The sequence below is a fragment of the Dermochelys coriacea genome, chromosome 15 (assembly GCF_009764565.3).
Source record: "Dermochelys coriacea isolate rDerCor1 chromosome 15, rDerCor1.pri.v4, whole genome shotgun sequence".
Taxonomy (NCBI): Eukaryota; Metazoa; Chordata; order Testudines; family Dermochelyidae; genus Dermochelys; species Dermochelys coriacea.
In genome coordinates, this window is record NC_050082.1 from 15980996 (window position 1) to 16003608 (window position 22613).

General features: G+C 41.6%; 1 protein-coding gene across 15 annotated transcripts in view; it reads right to left on the minus strand.

Annotated features, from left to right (window-relative positions):
* ARVCF (ARVCF delta catenin family member) overlaps positions 1–22613 on the minus strand; it is a 505185-nt gene that overhangs the window by 23949 nt on the left and 458623 nt on the right. For all 15 annotated transcript variants that reach the window (XM_038372964.2, XM_043498177.1, XM_043498178.1 and 12 more), the window contains 3 exons: positions 6117–6244; positions 4294–4444; positions 2835–3027 (listed from right to left, as the gene is read on the minus strand). In XM_038372964.2, coding sequence (XP_038228892.1) covers positions 2835–3027; positions 4294–4444; positions 6117–6244 — 472 coding nt within the window. The remainder of the gene's footprint in view (positions 1–2834; positions 3028–4293; positions 4445–6116; positions 6245–22613) is intronic.

Here is a 22613-nt window from a genome sequence, read left to right on the forward strand (position 1 = left end):
CATCTGCACAAGCAAGAGGTAGTTAAATATGCAGATGTCTGATTTTCATATGCATAACGTGCAGGTACAGAGGCCAGTTGGATAGCATTGTCCTTTTGCCTAGTGGATTTCAACAGGCATCTATATAGATCAAAGCAGAAGTGCTGAGCATCCAAAACTCCCAAAAAGAAAAGGAGTACTTGTGGCACCTTAGAGGCTAACAAATTTATTAGAGCATAAGCTTTCGTGAGCTACAGCTCACTTCATCGGATGCATTTGGTGGAAAAAAAACCACCATTTTTTCCACCAAATGCATCTGATGAAGTGAGCTTTAGCTCACGAAAGCTTATGCTCTAATAAATTTGTTAGCCTCTAAGGTGCCACAAGTACTCCTTTTCTTTTTGCGAATACAGACTAACACGGCTGCTACTCTGAAAACTGTAAGGAGAGCGATCACTTAAGATGAGCCATCACCAGCAGCAGCGGGGGGAAAGGAGGCCCTTTGTTGGGCCTGTCCTGTAGTAACTGCTGAAGTGAAGAAACAGACTGACCGAGCCAGAAGAGTACCCAGAAGTCACCTACTACAGGACAGGCCCAACAAAGAAAATAACAGAATGCCACTAGCCATCACCTTCAGCCCCCAACTAAAACCTCTCCAACGCATCATCAAGGATCTACAACCTATCCTGAAGGATGACCCATCACTCTCACAGATCTTGGGAGACAGGCCAGTCCTTCCTTACACATAGCCCCCCAACCTGAAGCAAATACTCACCAGCAACCACACACCACACAACAGAACCACTAACCCAGGAACCTATCCTTGCAACAAAGCCCATTACCAACTCTGTCCACATATCTATTCAGGGGACACCATCATAGGGCCTAATCACATCAGCCACACTATCAGAGGCTCGTTCACCTGCACATCTACCAATGTGATATATGCCATCATGTGCCAGCAATGCCCCTCTGTCATGTACATTGGTCAAACTGGACAGTCTCTACGTAAAAGAATAAATGGACACAAATCAGACGTCAAGAATTATAACATTCAAAAACCAGTCGGAGAACACTTCCATCTCTCCGGTCACTTGATTACAGACCTGAGGGTGGCTATCCTTCAACAAAAAAGCTTCAAAACCAGACTCCAGCGAGAGACTGCTGAATTGGAATTAATTTGCAAACTGGATACAATTAACTTAGGCTTGAATAGAGATTGGGAACGGATGAGTCCTTACACAAAGTAAAACTATTTCCCCATGTTATTTCTCCCCCCCACCTCACCCCCCACTGTTCCTCAGATGTTCTTGTTAACTGCTGGAAATGGCCTACCTTGCTTGTCACCATGAAACGTTTTCCTGCTCCCCCCCCCACTGCTGGTGATGGCTCATCTTAAGTGATCACTCTCCTTACAGCGTGTATGATAAAACCCATTGTTTCATGTTCTCTGTGTGTGTATATAAATCTCCCCACTGTATTTTCCACCAAATGCATCCGATGAAGTGAGCTGTAGCTCACGAAAGCGTATGCTCAAATAAATTTGTTAGTCTCTAAGGTGCCACAAGTACTCCTTTTTTTTTTGCGAATACAGACTAACACGGCTGCTACTTTGAAACCTGTCAAAACTCCCAAAGAAATCAATACTCAATCACTTCTGGAAAACAAGAACTTAATGTCTAAAGTTGGGAATCCAGAGGCCACTTTTCAAAATTTTGGTCCGAGTGTATATAAAAAAATCTGAATTTAGCTGAAATCAACCAGTGGTTTGAAACACACCCCACAGGACAACGAGGATCAAAGAATGAACATAACTAATTCTCACCTGAAAAGCATTTTTCTTTCATTCCTTGCCAAGTCAGTATCAGCCTGCTATACAGAACCCTATGTGGCTCGATTTCTGGCTGATTCTTACTTAAGGCTTGTCTACGTGATGCTTTTGTCTGCACAGAGGGGTGCAAATTTTAGTTTGCATTAGCAGGTTGCGCACTAACTGGGCCGGGGGGACCGTGCTGGTGCACACAAAGTTCCCTACTGTGACAACACCACCACACAGTAGGGCACTTTTAGTGCATGCCAGCAGAGTCCACATGGGCCAGTTAGACACACTAGCACAAACTCAAAATTTATACCCCTCTGATGTGGGCTAAAGCACTATGTAGACAAGGGCTTACTGATGAAAAGGCAAAGGCTAAAGAAATCTCCAGCCAGCCTCTCAGTTTGTTGAAAAGGCACTTATGAATGAGCTCGTTTCTAATTGGCTGAAATACAGAAGGAAGCCCTTCTCCAATCAGGAGACAGCTTTTCAACAGAAATAAAGTTGCATCATTGGTATTTCAGGAATGGAATGTCACAGGATAAAGATCTCCGGCTTTGCAACACAGGTCTCAGCTTCACTGCAAAGGATGTCTGATAAATGCATGCATAATGCTAAGGCATAAATCAAACAAAAGAGATTGTACCCTGAAATGACAGAACTTTTTTATCTTACTGATTTTATAACCCAACCCAACCTAGAGGGGACTGATAGCTCAGTGGTTTGAGCATTGGCCTGCTAAACCCAGGATTGTGAGTTCAATCCTTGAGGGGGCCATTTAAGGATCAGGGCAAAAATTGGGGATTGGTCCTGTTTTGGGCAGGGGGTTGGACTAGATGATTTCCTGAGGTCCCTTCCAACCCTGATATTCTATGAACCCATTAAAGTCACTGATGTAGGATTTGTTTTTATTGCATGTTTTAAGTGCTTCAGTTACACATCTGAAAGGTCAAGATGTCTGGGCACCATCACAAAGCATCACAGTGGGGTTCGTACAGTATCCTCCTTGCTTTGTTTTCTATTATAGTAAGAAACCTACCTTGACTTGCTGATAGCTACCAGCTTCTGAATGCCCTGTGTCTGGATCAGGGACCTTGCATTTTCTGAACTGTCAGTAATGATTTCATGGATGGTATTCAAGACTGCAACCACTGTATCCTCTTCCAGGTTTTTAGCGGATCTCTGCTGTCTGCTAGGCAAATTTCTGACCAGTTCACCCATGGCATAACTACCTAGATAAGGGGAAGAGCTACCATAAGCCAGACCCGATACTCATTTCAAGAAACAGCTTCCTGTCCTGAAAGCTAAAATATAAGGAAGTTCCCAAAGTCTAAAGATTTTCTAATGTAATTTCCTTGAATCTCAAGACTATTTCATACTGCATTTATCATTAACTTTCTCACGACGTTTGAGAACCGATATCTAAAGCAAACTCATTCTGCATAATTAAAACTATAGGTATCAGAGGCAAAAAAGTTTGACACATTTATTGAGAATTTCACAGTCAACTCATCACACTTTGCTGTGCCTGAGGCAAACAAGCATTCATAAACTGAGGCTTAACATATTAATGCTAATGCATGCACGCAACACTTACTCAGGGTAGCCTTGTAAGAGGTCTGCAGGGGCAAGGTATGCAACAGTGCATATATTAACCTTCCCCTGAAAGGTAAGAACGTCCATTTGGCCTTCATGCTCGGCAGCACTGAAGTAAAGTCTCGGTGTCCTGGGCCCATTACTCCCAGGTGTGTGTTTGTACCATTTGGTAGCTACAGCTCTACACTGGATGTGGTTTTTATGAAACATAGGCATATTAAAGTAGAATTGGAGATTTGTATTGATTAAGCATCAGCATCTGTGCTCTGTATGCAGCACAATAATTTCCTTGCTTCGTGAGGTTACAGTTTAAACAGATCGGGAAAATCGCCCAGGAAATATACTGGGAGACCCACACAAAGGCTTTAATTTGGAGCTCAGCCTCTGCCACTTCCATTTAATGAGTAGTGAGTGCATTTTTGCTAATGTGGATTAGAGTTGGGGAGCATTGCAGAGAAGTTGAGTTTTAAGGGGGACGATCTGAATGGAGAGCACTTGGGTACCGGGCTTCTCGATACAGGAGATAGGACAGGAAAAGATAAAAGGCTGGAAGTGGGAGAGGTGAGGCAGGGTTCACTGACAGAGCAAAGGGGGCCAGAGGGGGAATCATATCAAATCAAAAAGCCATTATATTTTTGCAAATTATTTTGAGGATCTGCTGCAAAGTAAAGATTCATTTCCATTAAATCACACTATGTGCATGTATAGAAACTGGATGGGCTGAAACTTAATTTTCAAATGGCAATTCTTCACTTGGGACGTGCACAAGACTCCTATATAATGCTAATGGGATTTGTATGCAGAATAAACCTCAGCTTCAATACTTGACAAAAGCCTAAACAATTTTACCGTGCCCATGTGTTTATGGGGTCACATTCCTGTAAGAGAAGCTCAGAAGGTACCTATGAGATCCTTATTGCGACGATCCATAGAGAGATTCCTCAGTGCAATTGACACAGCTCTCACAACCTTGTCAGAGTCAGACTGGAGAAGCTCAACAAGGACTGGTAAGCCTCTCTCCTTTCGTACTGTTGCACGGATGTATGTGGACCACTGTGAGCACACAGGAAGAAAAGCAACACACAATATTGTGAATTTAGAGACCCATTTTCCTGCATCTTTTCAGTGCTGATTTTTTCCAGCATGAAATTGAAGAATTTCCCCTTATGCAAGCAGTACTTCCTTATTCTCTGCATGGCGACATGTCTGTGACTTATCCCACCATCCTAGTCTATTGTGCACCAAGCACGAAAAGGAGATAGATAGTATTTCATCTTATAGCTGGCGGGAGGCTGGGGAAGAAATATAATCTGTTCTATAAAAATTTAAGAGCAGCGGAGGAACAGTATAGGCTACTATATATGCCTCAATGGAAAATGTATTCCTCTCCATCAGAAAAAAGGTCACTTAGAGGGAACAGCAAGACATGTACAGCTCTGTTATCTTTTAAAACATTACTTGTTTCTGTTGTTTCATGCATGTTTGTAAATACTTATATCTTAAAAAGTGACTCCCTGTTCAAACTAGAGTGGGGAAAACCACCTTACTCTTCACAGACTTGTAGTTGTTGTGGATGACCTCACTTTGTCATGTCCAGAGACATTCCAGTATTCTTTGCTAAGAGTGGACTGATTACTGTAGAGGGACGGGAGGTTTACGGGAAGGCTTTGGTGGCAATTTTGAGATGCGACTCCCAGAGTTATCTGATGAATCAGGACAATACCCAGCCCTGGGGTAAATATGGTTACTCAGCTCTAAAAACAAGCACTGCTGAAGAAACCCACAAATTAAAGCAGCAGCAGATAAGTGGTCTAAAAAGTAACACTTGCTCATTTTAAGATTTGCATTCCCTTTAACCGCAATGACAACACTCCAGCCATTCAAAATTCTATTTGCTTGGGGCAAGTGAATTGTTGTTTTTTCCCCACAGGCAAGTAAAATAGCATCAGTTTTTATCTGTTACCATCAATCAGTATGGTAAAGAGGGAGAGTAGATTTTGTGCCTGGCCTAGTAAATTTTCATGACAATTTTGCAAGGTGCCAATATTCACAAACACTGTTTGCAAATTCCAAACAGAATTTCCATGCATCTAGCTTATCTGACAACAGGAAAGATGACAAATGTCGGAACAACTGGAGAATCAACAGAATTAAGCAATTCTACTTCTGTTTTGTCAGTGTCTGTCTTATCTCCAATGTTGCTTGAGTGACATTAGAAAAAGATGCCAGTTTGGCTTTTTGGAGTTCATGCCTCCCTGTTTACAGGTGAAAACAGAAGGTGAAATTTTCAAAAATGTCTAAGTGACTTACCACCTAAGTCTCACTGAAATTCAAAATCATTAGGCACTTGAAGCTCTACCCAGATACCACAAAGAGGAGATCTAGTCTGTCTGAAGGAGAGAGAGTTTGTTCTTTAACTTTAGATTAGCCTTGCTTGGTAACCTTCGGGATCATGTCTCTGATGAATATTTCAGCAGAAGTATACATGGAAGTCTATTTTAATTTTAAAATATTTCTGTGCAACACTGAAACCTTTTCTAAAAGCTAATAATTTAGACTTTGTTCAAACCAAAAATTAAAAATCTTCCAAAAGAGATTCACAAAAGAAAAGTAACAGAGTGCAATTTGCCAACTATCAAGTGACATCAGGCCTAGAGGGCTTAAAGGGAATTTCTATTGTACCAATTTCTAACTAGGATTAAGTGAAAGAAAAGGCTAGACTCACTGTCCAGTTTCCAGCACTGAGATTCTGCAAAGCCCCTGCTGCAGCTTCCAAAGTGTTGAAGTTCTGGCTTTCAGTGAGGATTGAGAGGTAGAGCCGGACCACCTCTGGCTGGTAGAGCAATTCAAAGCCTGAAGGGGGAAAAACAGGAGAGGCAACATACGGATCAATATTTGACACGTCTTTATTTCACCCTGTATGAGAAACATGTCAGAACACACTACACTGCCAGAGTAAGGATAAGGATTTCAGTTAAATCCAGCTTATTCTATTCCCACCTGCTGAAAGTGGCGCATGCTGGAACTCAGTAGGACATATTAACGCTGAAATTTTGAGAGCCCCTGCACATAAATTCGCTCTGCTCATTTTTAGGAAGGAGATCCCATCTCACCGCTGAACATTTAGAAGTCTTTGTGTTATTCTGATTCCATATATTTAATCACACTGAGCATGTGTATGCACAGCCGGGTGACACGAGGGTGGGTCTGTTTGTGCAAATTCAGACCTGCGTTGCTAAGCTGGGTATGAATTCAATTTGCACTGCATTGTGCACTCAATTTCAGTCACTTTCTAGGCATGATTAATAATGCCCAAAGTCAGAGTGTACAGCATGCTCATACCATATACCCCTCTCCCACGCCTGCCTGCTGAAAGGTGGCCATGGAAAGTTGGATTGATGAGAATCATCAACTGGAAGGTGGGAGAGAAATACAACTGAATAATTTCGGTTCAATTATGATATGAAGAGACATACAAGCATTGTATTAAATCTAGATGCTGTGGTAGACGGAACACTCTTTAAAAAGAATATTCCCAGAGTTAGTACATCAGTTTTATAGGTAAGGCACAGGACTTAAAGATTTGGAATCTATTTCCAGTTCTGACACAGACTTCCGAAGTGATCTTGGGCAAGTTTTTGATAGTAACTTCAGTGTCTTCATCTATACAGTTATGATGATACATGGTGTGTACTACTGTAGCCCCTAGGAGCCCTAATCATGGACCTGCACCCCACCCCACCCAGTGCTAGGTGCCGTACAACATGGGTGATGTTTATTTACTTTGGAGAGGTTTTGTCATGCTAATTACAAGAACTGATGTTTTTATAAGCACCCATTGAAATCTGAGGATCACAGGTGTTTTTAGTCTATGGTAGTATTGTTAAGAGTATGTTTCACTATAGTGACAGGCTTTTACGTAGCACATGCATATTATATTATTGCTTATTTATGAGTCAGGAATGGGCGGTCATGTAGTTTGAGGCTGTTTCTCTTCTCCGTCTCCCAAGATCTAGTTGTCAAGTGGGGATGATACGATTCATTACATTAATGATAGGAGATTATGCAAGTAACCAGTACAAAGGACTTGCCAATCCAATGCAATGTCAATGGAGAGTGACACTGTCCATGGAATATACACCAAAGAAAAAAATACATGCCTCAAAGTGCTTTGGTAAGCACGGGGATGATACAATACACTAAAGGGGGTTTATTGGAGTAAACATGGAAAGGAAGATGTTCTGTGTAAAGCTTTCCAGCTATACTGACTAGGTTGCTTTTACCACAAGGGAGGGTTGGGACACATGGTGTTACGAACAACATGAGAGGTAGCACAAAGGTGCAGAATAGACAAAGGGACAATGTAAGTCTTGGCATAAGCATGTTGAATCTATTTAGATTCGTACAAATGCTAGAAAGGGCACTGTTTCCATGTAAAAATATAGCACCAGCACAATTCTCCACCAACAAGCCAGGAAATTTTTTTTAAGAGGCTTAAATTTTACCTCCTCTCCCCACCACTACTTCACAAAAGTGCCAGGGAAAGAAGAATGAGATTTGGACTATTGCAGACCAAGCAGATCCCAAAGCCAGTAGGACCCAAATGACTGACAGGGAAGGGTGAAGTGTGTTCATTTTATACCTCCACTATGTTCTTTATGGGTTGCTTACAGTTTTTTCATTTGCTTCTAGTGAATTTACTCAAGTTAACAGCTGATCAGATTGAATGTGTATCCCAATCAGCAATGAGGAGCTAAATTTCAACATTTTTTTTTAATTTCCTTCAGTGGCAGCCCGAGAAGCCGCCTTTGCCCCATACTGATAGCAAGGTCTAGACATTAGGCTCTATGCTTTAATAAAAAGCTTGGATGTGCTTTTATTTTTTATTTTACATTTTTGAGCATTTCACTTGCACCCCAGGCTGCTCTGACATTGTTTTAAATCACTGAAGGATTCACCTGCTCTTTGTCTGAAACTAGGTTTGAAGCAACCAGTGACCATTATTTGTTTCATGGACAAGTGTGTATCCAGCCGGGGGGCAAGCCCTGATTCCAGCATCATTCTTATCTCAAATAAGTCCCTTGCTTCCTGGTACCAAGTTCTCCCATTTCTGCAATATCATTGCCTTTTTTATTGGAGGCTAAGCAAAAAATAGCTATTTAAAATATTAGGCATTTTGGAGTTCTCTTTCAACTGTTCCCCAGGTCACTAACAGCTTTTTGTATTTTCTCCTAGTATCTCTCTCGGTATATTTGTAGAACTCTTTCTTCTCTCCTTTGACTGCCCTAGACAGGAATATTTCTTTTTTGCTTTTTAGCCTCCCTTATTTTATTTATTCTTGCATACCTTATATCTATTTCCTCCAATCACTACAATTACCCACTTCCCACAGACGATCATCCTTTTTCGTATTCCAGGTCTTTTACTACCTTCTTTTCAACCACTTTTTTTTAAAAAAAAAAAATCTGCCTTGTATTTTTAAATTCTATTGGTCTTGTTGGCCTTTCATCTCTTACACTGCATAAATTCTTACCTCTTTTTTCTCTCTACACATTATACTTCGTACCACAGCTGATTGTACACTGCTCACTAAATGTCATTTCGATCCTTTCCGAGAGGTAATGTCCTAATAGGATGCAGTATCACTGAATGGCTAGAGCAGGAGGCTGGGAAAGCCAGGATTTGTCAAGAATAGAACCACTAACACTGAATGACTAACCTTATGCAAGTCACTCAATCACTGTGTGCCTTTGTTTCCCCAATCATAAAAGAGGAAAACACTCAGCTCATGGGAGTGTTGTGAGGTTAACTAACTGGTGTGTGGATACAATCTGCTATAGCAATGAAAAGAACTTCATTGCTATTGTGACTTTCTAGAATTCATTTGCACCACAAATTCACTAAATTTGTGACCACTCCACTCTCAATTCCCCATTGCCCTCGTGCCAGACCTTGTATTGCTGCTTCCACATTTGAAATAGGGAACTATCCAACACCAAGTAAAAACATTCTTTGACAATATGTGGATTGTATCCTTTTTTCCATTAGCTAATCTCCGGAATTAAACTCTCTTACTGATCATTTATTGGAATTTTGACACCTTGTACAATCTTTTTATTGAAATTTTAACTTTAAACATACATCAGACAAGCCAGAAGGATAAAGATAGTGTGACAAAACACAAAACATTATTGTAATAGAAATATCAAGTTGTATAGGAGCTCATAGCTGTCTGTGGTTAAACAGTTGGCAATTCTTCAGTCAGTGTCCACTTAGGAGCACTGCTTTAGATGCGGTCATAACTTTGACATTCTTGCAAACAATTCCAGCAGAAGTTCATCTTCCCCTGATCCCTAGTTACATAATTTAAGTTTATAAGCTTATAAATTTATCCTCATCATCAATGCCAGGTTTTGTATCTTTTATCTGAACCCAGACATTTTCATCTTCCTCATCTCTTCACATTAGTGATTATTACATTATTGATACATGGTATTATTGATACACGGTAACCACATCACCTCCATTTCCCCCCTCCTGCAGACAGAACCTGCCTTTAGATATTTGCATTCCAGTCACGTGTCTCCGACCATGCCTCTGTCATTACTGGTCCTCATGCATGAGAACCTCCTGTTTTTCCTGCTAGTTTCCCTGTATTTCCAGCATGAGTGTAGGAACATCCCCCTGCCCCTTTTTTTTCCTGTCTAATTTTCTGCACTGCCTTTATTAATTACCAGTACATTTCTGCTCGGGGTACAATGACAGACAATTTGGTGAATGACCCCATCCCCAAAATAACCCCCTGTCCCCATTTTTATCCTCCTGCCCATTACTGCTTATTCTAAGGCCCTCCCATACCAAGTTGGCTAGCCTTGTAGGATGAGGGGGATTGCTGAAACAGGACTACGATGAGTGCCCTTCATGAGCTGATGCACATTAGCAAAGATGAGAACCTTGTATTGCTAATGCTACCACTCTACCTGAGGGATTTTCCTCGACCTCACTCTATTCCTAAACATTATTTTCACTTAAAAAAAACCTCTATTTCTCCAGTTTTTGTCCCTCAAAAGCCAGTTCTGCTACTCAGAGGATAGATTTTGTCTGAATTATTGTCATTTCCTTCCAGTGCTGTGTGAAGGCCTCACACATTTTTTCCCCTGAAGTATTTTTTTGCAGAGTCCCGAGAAGCACAGCTGGTCTCACCTACATTAAGCACCTGCTTCTCTTCTAAACCGATTTCCTGAATTTCAAGATCTTAATTATTTTTCCAGGTACTTGTGTAATATATGGATAATTGTCTATATCCATTTTAAAAATGGAATTAAAAAAAGAAGAGGATCATTAAAGATAGGTAATGAGTCAACAAGAAAAAAAATGTCAATTGCTTTTCTTTTGCTTCTTTAAAAGGTCATTTGAATTATGGACCCAATTCAGCAAGCACTGAAGCATATATTTAAATCCCACTGAAGTAAACAGATTTATGCATGTGCTTAAGAGCTGTGTTGAACCAGAACATAGATAGTTTTTTCCTGGAAAAGCATGGGTTAAATTTATCTATACCCTTTTCATTGCCAAAAACAAGGTACAGAAGTCAGTTAACTGGCTGGGTTTTTTTGCGTTTTAAGGAGGTAGGAGAAACGTCAGGTGACATGGCCATTGTGGTACTCAAGCATTCATACAGAGTATAGAGCCGCCCCAGACAGTTACTGGGATTGTATGGGGACAGCTACTCAAGAATTATATTCCTTTAAAACATTTCTATTCTCCAGGCTTGTGTCCCTCTTTTCAGGGGAGTCTGAGGTTCTCTTCTGCCAGCCCCTCTTTACAATTGTTGCAGTCCCATCTTCCTGAGGGGAACCGGATGAGCTTCTTTTCTGTCCGTTAATATTGTTCCTTAGCTGACAGAGAAGTCTATTTTGTGTGCATCTAGCACTCACCAGGTGCCAGGTCTCTCCTTATCCACAGAGCAGCAGACCAGGTAGAGGTAATGCAAGCTTCCCAACACTGCCTCACCAATGTGCCTCAACCCTGTCTTGGAGGGGTCACCTTGAGGGACAAGAGGGCATTCAGACTCCATGGCCCTCTCAATCCTCAGTCTCTTTGCTAAGACTGCCAACAACAGTAGTGATTCCTGTGATGTGGACGGAGGCTACAAAGTGCATTTCACCACCATGCATGATCCCCGAACAGCCAGCAGTTCAGAATGAATGTTTGGTCACAATGCGAACCCCAAGGGGGAAGGTGCTATAATCCACCTAATCCAACTTCTGAACAATCCAGTCCCCTCTTTATAGGGTCACTGTTGACCACTTCAAAGCATCTTTCTCCACACATGGTAGTGGAATGTACAACTTCCAGCACTTCTATCTCATCACAATAGATGAACAGAGGAAGGTGGGGGGGAGAGGGGGGAAATCAAGATTAGGGATCACATCCTGGTCTTGTTCATAGAACTGTTGCTGAGTCACAGATCAATTCCTCCATGAAACCCATCTATGACTATATGCATATTGCACCCGTATCAAACATTCTGGCAATAGTGGAAATGACTGTAGTGGGTATATTACCCTGGCATGTTAGTATAATCCCAAGCCAAGGTGATTATTCTCAGAGCAAGACTGCCATACTCTCCCTCGTCCATTCAGCAGTTTAGTTGTCCCTATAGGCATGGGAAATTATGCACATATGTGCTGTGCTGAGAGGACAGACTGCACCCTTAAGAACGGTTATTGGAGCAGAAAAAAAGCATTGCTAGTTTATTTTCTATCATTGCATAAACTCCAGCTCACAGTTTCAAAGAAGAGGAGCACACTCCATACAAAGATGGTGTATGGGACCCTGGCAAAGCCATATAGTGAGGCCCATCATAGAATCATAGAATCATAGAATATCAGGGTTGGAAGGGACCCCAGAAGGTCATCTAGTCCAACCCCCTGCTCAAAGCAGGACCAAGTCCCAGTTAATCATCCCAGCCAGGGCTTTGTCAAGCCTGACCTTAAAAACCTCTAAGGAAGGAGATTCTACCACCTCCCTAGGTAACGCATTCCAGTGTTTCACCACCCTCTTAGTGAAAAAGTTTTTCCTAATATCCAATCTAAACCTCCCCCATTGTAACTTGAGACCATTACTCCTTGTTCTGTCATCTGCTATCTTTCATCAATCTTTGAAGAACACCTAACTGTAGCTTGATGGTTATCCATTTCTGAGATGTCTACGTCAGCCAATTCAAATAGTGTTTTTGTGATAGCTACCACCAGATGGTGCAAGAGGAATCCCAAAGTGGAACTGCTGTTCCTCTGCAAGGTCACAGAAAAGTACACTTTGTAGAGAAAGCGAATGGTTCCCTAAGCAACTAGGCAAATGAGCCAAAAGGAAACAATCATGTCAGTAATGGAAACCAACATTCTTACAGAATTAAAAAAAAAAAAAAAAAAAAAAGAAATTCAGCAAATCTTGAACTTCTGCCCTATTTCAGCAATGGGCTGGTAACTTCATTACAAACCATGTAATCCACTGTTTTTGAATTAAACAGTTGTAAAACCAGAGTTCATGGTCATTTTCAATAGAAACTGGGGCACTTTAAAAAGACATAAGCAGCAAACATTCTAGTAGTTCAACAAGATACTTTGTTCTACACTACATCATTTGAGAAAAATCTCCTTGAAGAATATATATTTTTAAAAAAAGGACTGAAAACATGATTAGCGTTTTTATAAAATTCACATCAGTGCCATTCCATTTGTATTCTGTGCTTCAGTACATGGTGCACAAAGCAACCTGAATATCAAGATAAATTTGCAAGCTTCTTTGAATGGAAGCAGTTTAAGGTAGCACAGATGCAGTCAGATCTAACAGCTAAGTGCTTAGAATGATAGATGGAAAATGCAGCTCACTGTAGATCAATGTAAAATACAGAATGTCAAACTGGAGAGGGATGGGAGAAGAGATTCCTTTTCTCATCTCTCCTTCATATGCTGCAGCATTTTTCTATCCAAAAGGTAAGTCTTGAATAATCCATACAGCCTTCACTTCAAGATGCAATAGATATCAGGATAGGTGGTATTCTTACAATAGAAAGTACTGGTCAGATTTGATCAACAGCACTATATCCAGTACAGATTGTGATCCCAGAAGAAAAGGACAGAATAGCCTTTGAAGAATGCAGAAAGGAGCTACCAAAAAATGTGATACAGGAGATTCAAATCACAAGGGAAAAATCAAGAAGGGACTTTTCTATATAGAAAACAAAGACCAGAGTGTATGACTTTACTGAACATTTTGGTAAGTTACAGTCAACATTTCCAGCACTAAACAAGCTCTTGTACAGTTTACCCCCTATAGCCACACTGGAAAGAGATATTGACATGAAAGCCATAGACACACAAAGGATGCTATTGGAATGTATGGAATAAGATCAGAGATACCCAAGAAAATGAAAAGCACAAGGACAAGAGAATGAGTCAGTCTGAATATAAAGCAGACGGAGAGGCATCCAGAACTAGACAGGGATGGGGGGGGGGGGAATAGACTCTTGTAGCAGAAAAAGACTGCAAAGGCAAGGCACTCAGTTTTGGTTTTAGTCAGATAAAATATAGAGCGTATACATTATTAGGTAAGAGATGTGGCAATGAAACTCAACATTTTCCATGAGGCGAAGTCTTTAAGCTAATACTGCTTTCCCTTTCCAAATAACCTGCTGTCATAAACATACATAAAATCCCTCCTTTACCTGTAAGGGGTTAAGAAGCTCAAATAACCTGGTTGGCACCTGCCCAAAAGGACCAATAAGGGAAGAAGATCCTTTCAAATCTGTGGGGGGAGGTTTTGTTTGTTTGTGTTCTCTCTGGGACAGACAGAGACCAGGGCAGGAAAAACATCTCCTAAAATCTACCTGAAATAAGCATGTAAGATTACAAATTGTAAGTGATAGCAAGGAAATGCATTAGATTTATCTTTTGTTTTAGCATGTGAATTTTCCCTATGCTAAGAGGGAGGTTTATTCCTGTTTTTTTGTAACTTTAAAGTTTTGCCTAGAGGGGACTCCTCTGTGTTTTAAATCTTATTAACCTGTAAAATTACCTTCCATCCTGATTTTACAGAGGTGCTATTTTTACTTTTTTTCTTTATAATAAAGTTCTGCTTTTAAGAACCTGATTGGGTTTTAATGTCCTAAAAACCCAAGTGTCTGGTCTGTGCTCACCTTGTTTACCTATTTGGTTGGTATGTTATTCCCAAGCCTCCCCAGGAAAGGGGGTGAAGGGGCTTGGGGGGATATTTTGGGGAAACAGGAACTCCAACTGGTCCTTTTCCTGAATCTTTCTCTAACTCACTTGGTGGTGGCAGCAATACTATCCAAGGACAAGGAAGAATTTGTGCTGTGGGGAAGTTTTAACCTAAGCTGGTAAAAATAATCTTAGGGGGTCTTTCATGTGGGTCCCCACATCTACACTCAAGAGTTCAGAGTGGGGAGGGAACCCTGACATCTGCAAAGTAACGTTAGAAGTGGGGTTAGTTCAACAATATTCTGACTGCCCACTAGTGCTCAGTGCATATTGTGAGGCCTCCTGGCTTCAAAGTGCTTTTAGCAACTACCCTCTCCCCACCCACTAATCAGGAGAGGGAGGCTTTAGGGGCTCATAGTCCCATCAGCATATTCAGCAGGAAGAGAGTGGAACTTGAAATTGAGGAAAGTATGGAGTGTCCCCAACATGGTAGTTCAGTAAGGGAGGGTGACATCTTCCTTAGCCCACTTAGTGGGGCATGAAGAGAGGGAAATTCCCACCAGTGAGGTTGGTGTGGGGAAGGGTGAGATGCTGAAGGTTCCCTTTACTCTGGTTAGGAGGAGTGTTGGTGAAATACACACATTCAGCATTTGTAAGTCACCTTCTAAAAACGTCCCACTATCACTACAAAACAACTGAACCTGCTTCAGTTCCAAAGTTAGCACTGAGTCTTTTGGCTGATTGACTAAAATGCACAGTTCATGTAAATCACATTCTTCCCCAAATAGTCCTTGAAGACTCGCGTCTGAGCTTGGATTCTCTAAGTACAGTACATCAAATGTTAATGCTTTCTTTCTTGCCAAAGTTGTGGATTTTTTAATTCTCAGTGGCAGCAAAATTTGTTTCATTTTAAAGGGAAGGGGGAAAGAATGTGCTGCCTACAAAACAAACAATTTTAAAAAGTGTTGTTCTTTGAAAATGGACTCTCTAAAATAAAAAGACATTCTAGGGTTTCTCTCTTCGTCAACTGCATATCATATATGATCTGTTTGCAAGTAAAGACTTTTTCCTCTAACTGACAAGGCTGCAAACCCATCCTAGAGGTTGAAAGTCAAGCTGGGTTCTTTCTAATCCCTGCATCACCAGCAAAGAGAAAAAGATACTGCAAATGGAACTAACTTAAAAATTCTACTGATGATGCCTCAGCCAGAGTAGAATCCATCTCCTTTTTCCATAGCTATGTTGACCACACATTATGTCACTATGTGAAACTGTTAGTGCTGCAGAGTCCATATACCTATGGGTAAGCAGCCTAGTGAATCCGAGTTAGCTTCATGCACAAAGAGGCAATTATTCCCCTGCTGTGAAGAGTTTTCTATTTATATTTTGAGGATAAAGTCTGATCAGGATGGTGACCTCAATGACTGCAGATCAATGTGTGGGAGTGGGGGCGAGGGGCAGGGAAGAAAGTTACAAACGCAAAATCTTCTGCATTCCAGCCAGTCTCACTCCCAAGTTCTTTGGAACATCTTCCTGCAACTTTTGATTTGGACCCATGCTCGTCCTGACAGCTGATAAAATCTAGTGAGCAAACTGGGTCTATTAGTGGTGTGAATTATCAGTGCCTCTTTTCAGAAGGGCAAGATGACCTAGAGAGTGGCAATTTGGCCCATGCTCAAGGTTTCTTGACACTGACAATTTTGCCAATTATCACACCTTTCCCTCTGCCCAATCCTGACCCTTTTCAATCAGGCCCATGATCCTTTCCTAACCCTCAATTTCCTGACCCTTTTTCAGTCTGGGGCATGGCATGGAGATTAGAATGGTTTTATTAGCTGATGATCTCCTGTTGGTATACAAAGATCAGATGTCCATGCTGATTATAAAATATGTATTTTATCTATAAGCTGTCTTTGTTACTGTTGACCAAGGGTGTTTTTGACATATTTGTGGCCCCTGGCAGGAATAGGAGGAGTCACACTTGAATGGCTCTGTTCTTTTCTCCCTGAAAGGACCCAGATGGTAGTGTTTGGTGATTGCTCATTTGCCCTGAAGGTTCTCGCCTCATGTGTGGTATGCCACACAGCTCTATTTTGTCACCTCTCCTGTTCAGTCAGACCCAGCAATTGCAGCGACTGCGAAAAACAAACCAAGAGTAAGAACATTGCCTGGCCCATCTGCCTTGCTGGAGTTTGGGCCAGCTACACAAGCAGAAAACCTGCAAGCTCTGACAGACGTCTGCCCACCACCCTTGAGCACAAACCAAGAACACCTGGGGACTCCAGGCTAATTGAAGTCATTAATGCAGCCTTCAAAGAAAGCAACATACCAGCTACCCAGAAAAATGCAGTAATCAGAGAATGCTGAAAAAAATCGACACTTCATACAAGTGAACACGGAAACTATCTCCCCCCTTCTTAGTGGAGGGTCGTCTAGTTTGGAATTCACTTCTTCCCCTGTGGTTTGACAGAACTTAGGTTCAATGACTTTTAGGATACACTGCAAGTCCTATCTATTTTTTCAGGCTCTCCAAGGGTGGATAGGATATGGGGGGGGGGGAGGGAAGAAGTGGTGTGGTGGAGGAGAGCTTTACTGAGGAATTCTTTATTGTTAGTAGTTGATATTGAGTCAGTTGATGTGGTTTTAAAGTTGTATCTATGTGTGTCTATAAATCATGAGAGGATTTTTTCCTAAAACAAATGGGAAAACACTTATTTCTCCTCACAAAACCCATCAGAGGTGACTCAGAATTCACACAGAATTGAATAGAGAGGTGCCATCACTCTTTCGATCATAACTGCCTTTTGGTAGAAATCAGTTTGGATTCGCTGACCTAACTGTGAAGCCTAATTGTCCACACTAATTATCAAAAGGACTAATTTCGCTATCCAATACATTTCTTGGACAGAGAGTGAGAGCCTGAGCAGTTCTCTGAAGCAACAGCCATAAAAAAGCCTAAGGTATTTTCAATAATAAAACAACACATTGCTTTTAGCATCCCATCAGCAAGTTTATAAACTTTATAAACACTGGAATTTTTTTACAACTAAAGTCAGCAGTGCAAATCAACAGCTTGAGACAGTGGCATTAAGGGACTCCTTTCCTTCACTTCAGGCTGTTTAGACCAATCATTCTGATTCCTCTAGTACTTTATGCATTGTTAACTAGGGACTGGATGTTCCAAACTTCATATTTTCTTGGTCTCAGACCACTGTCAATTTGGTTCCTTGCCCCTTCAGTTCTGTATTGGCAGATGCATAACAGCTGTTTTGACGCCAAGAAGTTGAAGAGCTTTTAGCTTCCTCCCCATTTCAGTTCTGTAATCCCATTTGTGAACAAATATTTATGGCAAGAGGAAACGTCCATACGGTTTTGCTACAGGTGGCACGTTAGTTAACTCATTTTGATAAAAAGGTTTCAGTATTGCTCGACTGCTTACATCTTTAAGGATTTTATAAACAGACTGTCAGAAAATCATAGTGAGCAGACAAGTATATATGAGGAGATGTAACACAGAGTTCGTTGGTCATTCACTACTCTGCGTCAGCAACTCTTGTTAGGCCTGATATACCCACTACACCTAACACACTATTATCATGATATTTACCAAAAGGTGACAAGGAAAACTCATAACTCACTGATCAGTAATATTCTTACATTATGTAAAGGGCATGCGCAAAGAGCTATGGACATATGCTAGAATTACGTTCTTAAAATGTTTGGCAAGCAATGCATAAACCCAGTCTGCCTAGGCAAAGGCACGTGTATTTGCTTGCCGTCAGAGACAGTGAAGGCACATTCACATAAAAGGCAGACAAAGCCATCAACCTCGCGAATGAGGAAGATGGCCTTTTGTGGAGGTCTGAACCTCAAATGATAAGTAATTGAATCAAATGATTGTATTCTATATTTCTGTGTTATAAAAATTATCAGGTAAGGTCTTTTATAAAAGCTAATGACATACTAGTGACCAATATAACTGGAAAATATCTATATTAAACACTCTGAGAAATTATGAATACTCATTGATATTATGCTTTATGGTCTGTGACCAAACGAAAGGAGAAACAGGTTTTCTCCCCAGACAGGTGGGAAGGAAGTGATCCACCATTAAGCAAGGTGCGACCAAAAATAATGGAAGACCCTTTACATGTAAATCAGTTGAGGAATGGGAAGTCCACAGAAACGGAAGAATAGCATGAGGTCATCCTGAGACTGGGGACAAAACAGTGCGTTGGGGAAGATATAAAGAGAGAGGAGAAGCCATGTTGGGATACATCACGGAACAGACACAAGGGACCGGACTATTGCAAGCTGAGAAAGATGGGTCTTTCAACCAGAGAGGTTGAAGTCTCTGGGCACTGAACATAGGTGAGAAACCTGCTTAGGCAAAGATTATTGACCCATGAAGACAAAGGGGAACCAGCCACCTTGTACTTCTGTGGAAGGTCTTGACTGACAGAAAGTCAGCCATCGTTGGGAAGAAGAAAGATTAGTTCAAGCTAGATTTCTTAGAAAAGCCGTAGTGAGTTAAGTCAAACCTTAGCCACCAGAAAGCATATTTTACATTCGTTTGCTTGTAACCATTTTTGACTATCTCTCATACTTGAGCTCACTTAAAATCTCTCTTTTGTTAATAAGCGTGTTTTACTCTTGATCTAAACCAACCCAGTACTGCATTTGAATTGCAGTGATTGTTAACGCCAGTTAAGGCAACAAACAGCTGTATTTTCAGCTCTTTAAAGCAGCACTGGACCTTATTACTCCCATGAATGAGGGCTGGACATTTCAGGGCAGATAGTTTTGAGGAAATTTGGGGCTGGGGTCATGTGGCCAGTAGAAGCAAAGGCAGGTGGAGATCAGATGGGGCTGCTGTGTTGCAGGCAGGCAGCTGGGATCAGAGCGCTGTACCAGGGTTGCACAGCACACAGATACTTAGGGAACTGAATGCTTTTCTGCTGGCTTTTCTGTTGGTGTCTGGGCTGTGAACCAGAGCAGCAGAGCACTGAAGGCTCCCTGGATTACAGGGCAGGCAATGACAACCTCTCACTGGTCTGAATTGCACCCCGAAATGGGACAGAAGGAAAGGAGAGATGGAGAGAGACACACATGGAGGACATGGGAAAGCAAAGACACATTATGCTGGTGCCTCAACTAAAGAGACAAATCAAACTCACATGTGCACTCAAGAAGCCCACAACATGAAGGCTGAGTTTTGTCATCATCACAAGAGTGAGCTAGGAGGAGAAGTGAGTGTAGAGAGCCCTTCCTCACAGTAGTGCGCCCACATAGGGGTGAGGCAGCATAAACTGGCTTTCAGCCAGGAAAAGGAAAGAGTAGCAGCTAGCAATGTTGGCAGCGCAAGTGACCTGAGATGGGGAGATTACAGAGAGGGGCCACAGCCTTTTTGTGCCCCAGGGCGGTTGTATTTTGGGGGAAAACTGCTGGCTACACCTGCTGAATGAGTGCAGTAAATGGTGCCCCTCCCTGCACTCCACTGGGCCTCCAGAGGCATTCTGGCTTTCGAAAGGCCCGTGAGAGGTCAATGGTCTCTGGGAGTGCACTGTGCCTTGCAGTTCTGGGCCCTTTGCCTTTGTTCACAGACGGTGCTATTTACAATTTGATATTTTGCCCCAGTGTGAAGAAAATAAATGTCACTTGGGAATTTGGAGAAAAGGGATTATGTGCTGTCTGGGACAGAACTATGGGACCTCTGCTGATCACATTTCAAACAATCACTGGTTCATCAGGGACTTTCTATTCCAGTTTAAAAAGTACGTACACCCATGACATGCTACTTAGATTCCACAGTGATGGGTGCTGTCTAAGAGCCTCAACAGACGCAGTTAGACAGACAATATTTCAGCTAGGGCTGGCACCTGTCAGGATCTCACCCTGACAGGCTGGTTCTTTGAGTTTTATTTTCAGTGCCTGGGGAAAGGCAACTTAGAAAACAAAACAGATCTTTCAAAATCTACACATCACACCATGCGTGGCAGCTAACTTTATGGTTTGAAAAGCTTCTTTCTAGGTTACTCGTGCTTCAGGGAGTTCGCTTTGACTCTTTCATTTCAAAACATAAATATTAATTCACTTGCTCCTGATTTCTGGAAGTTTGCACCAGGCAACAAGAGTGAACAGAACTCCGCATTCTTTGGCTTCCAGTGAATCACATCACTACCTCACACAACTGTTGCAATTACCTACTACACAAATGAAGAACAGCCTGATATGCAAACGTGGAGAAGACATACAAACCAAGGCACACCTAATCCTAATCTAAAATCATTCTCTAGAAGGAAAGCCTTACTTCTTTCCATGTCACTGAAAGCCACTAAGTGGATGACAAATTTGGATGTCGACCTTCAGTGCTGCCATACCAAAGAAGGAGAAGGGATCACATTCTGCCCTTCGTTATTACACACTGGAGTAAATTCAGAGTCACAGTGGAGTCATTTCAGACTCACAATGGATATCAGTGAGGAAAGTGTTCTGATGCAAGCTGGAGGAAATGGCTATGCTGAGGACCCTTCAAAAGATAATATGGAACTTCTGAGGAAACGGTAGTCCTGTTTTGTGTTGGAAAAAAGCATGCAACCTGAATCTTAGCCTATAGTAACTCTAGGCTACTGTTGCTTCCTTATTAGGGCTAGTATTTGGTCTGTTACAGGCACAGTGCTGTGGACTTACACTGGGAAGAGTTTTATAATGACAAAAAACACCAGTAAGCATTTTGGTATTAATAGGTACAAGTACTATGAAAAGACCCATCTACACAATAGTATTAAAAATTAATAATTAGATGCATTTATGGGAAGCTCCTAACTTGCTCAATGTTTAGTAAGCTACTGTATGCAGATCCAAATACATCCTCCAATCCTGTTCACTGTTTGAAACTGCCAATTAGTTCCCACTTCAACTTCTGAAGTCAAAAGTAAGTTTCAGTACTTCTCTGCATTTCATGAAAGATGTCACACATCCCCAAAGGAAGGCCTGTGCTTCTAAACCCTCTCTATTACATCCACTCTGCTGCTGTCAGACAATGGAAACATCTCCTTATAACCAGAACAAAATCTCTTTTCAGCATCAAGTTGCTTTCAAGTCAGTGTGGAGGCAGAGTGAATACAAAACCACCTTTAAGCTCTCTGTAGAGAATGGGCATTTCAGGTCCATCCTCAAAGTATCCTGATCAAAGAGCAACATCTGCAAAAAACGTAAGGTTTATAGGAGAAAGGAAGTTTAAGTGCTTTAAGCAGTTATGAGTGCAGGTGACTATAAAAAAATAAAGTTACCTGTTTGATATTACAATTTTCACTTTCCTGGTGACTGGGAGGCAGAGTGGTCTACAGGATAGAGCACCAGACTGGGACTCAGGAGACTTTGGTTCTGCCAATGACGTGCTGTGTGACCTTGGACAGGTCACTGCACATCTCTGTCTCAGTTTTCCCCTGCTTCCCATTGTATGTCTTTATTTAGACAACGCTCTTTGGGGGAAGGGACTGCCTCAATGGGGCCCCAAACACAACTAGAACCTATAGACACTACTGTAATACAAATACAAACTCAGAAGGACACCTCTGAACCCCTTGCCCAAATACCTTGATTGTAACTTTGTCCTCTCCAATATCCCTGCTTCTTACCTCTGCTCACACTCCACTCTACACACAACCAACCCTGCTACAATCATCATCAGCCCCTACACTGGCTCCAACCATATCCTCATTCAATCTTCTCACCAGCTTCTGTCTCTGGCTACGTCAAATTCAAAATGCTTTATCAAAACCCACTTCACATTACCCCTGCCTACTTATCTCACCTTCATCCTTCTCCCACCCCCTTCCCAGTTCTCTCACATAAGGAGAGAGACCTCCTTTCACTCCCTTCAGGCCCAAGTTCCTTCCAAGTAGAGGGTAGTTCCCAAAGCTACAAGTATTGCCATAAATGTTACCAACAATTATTTTTTTAAATGGAAAGGCTAATGCTAAATGTGACAACAGAAA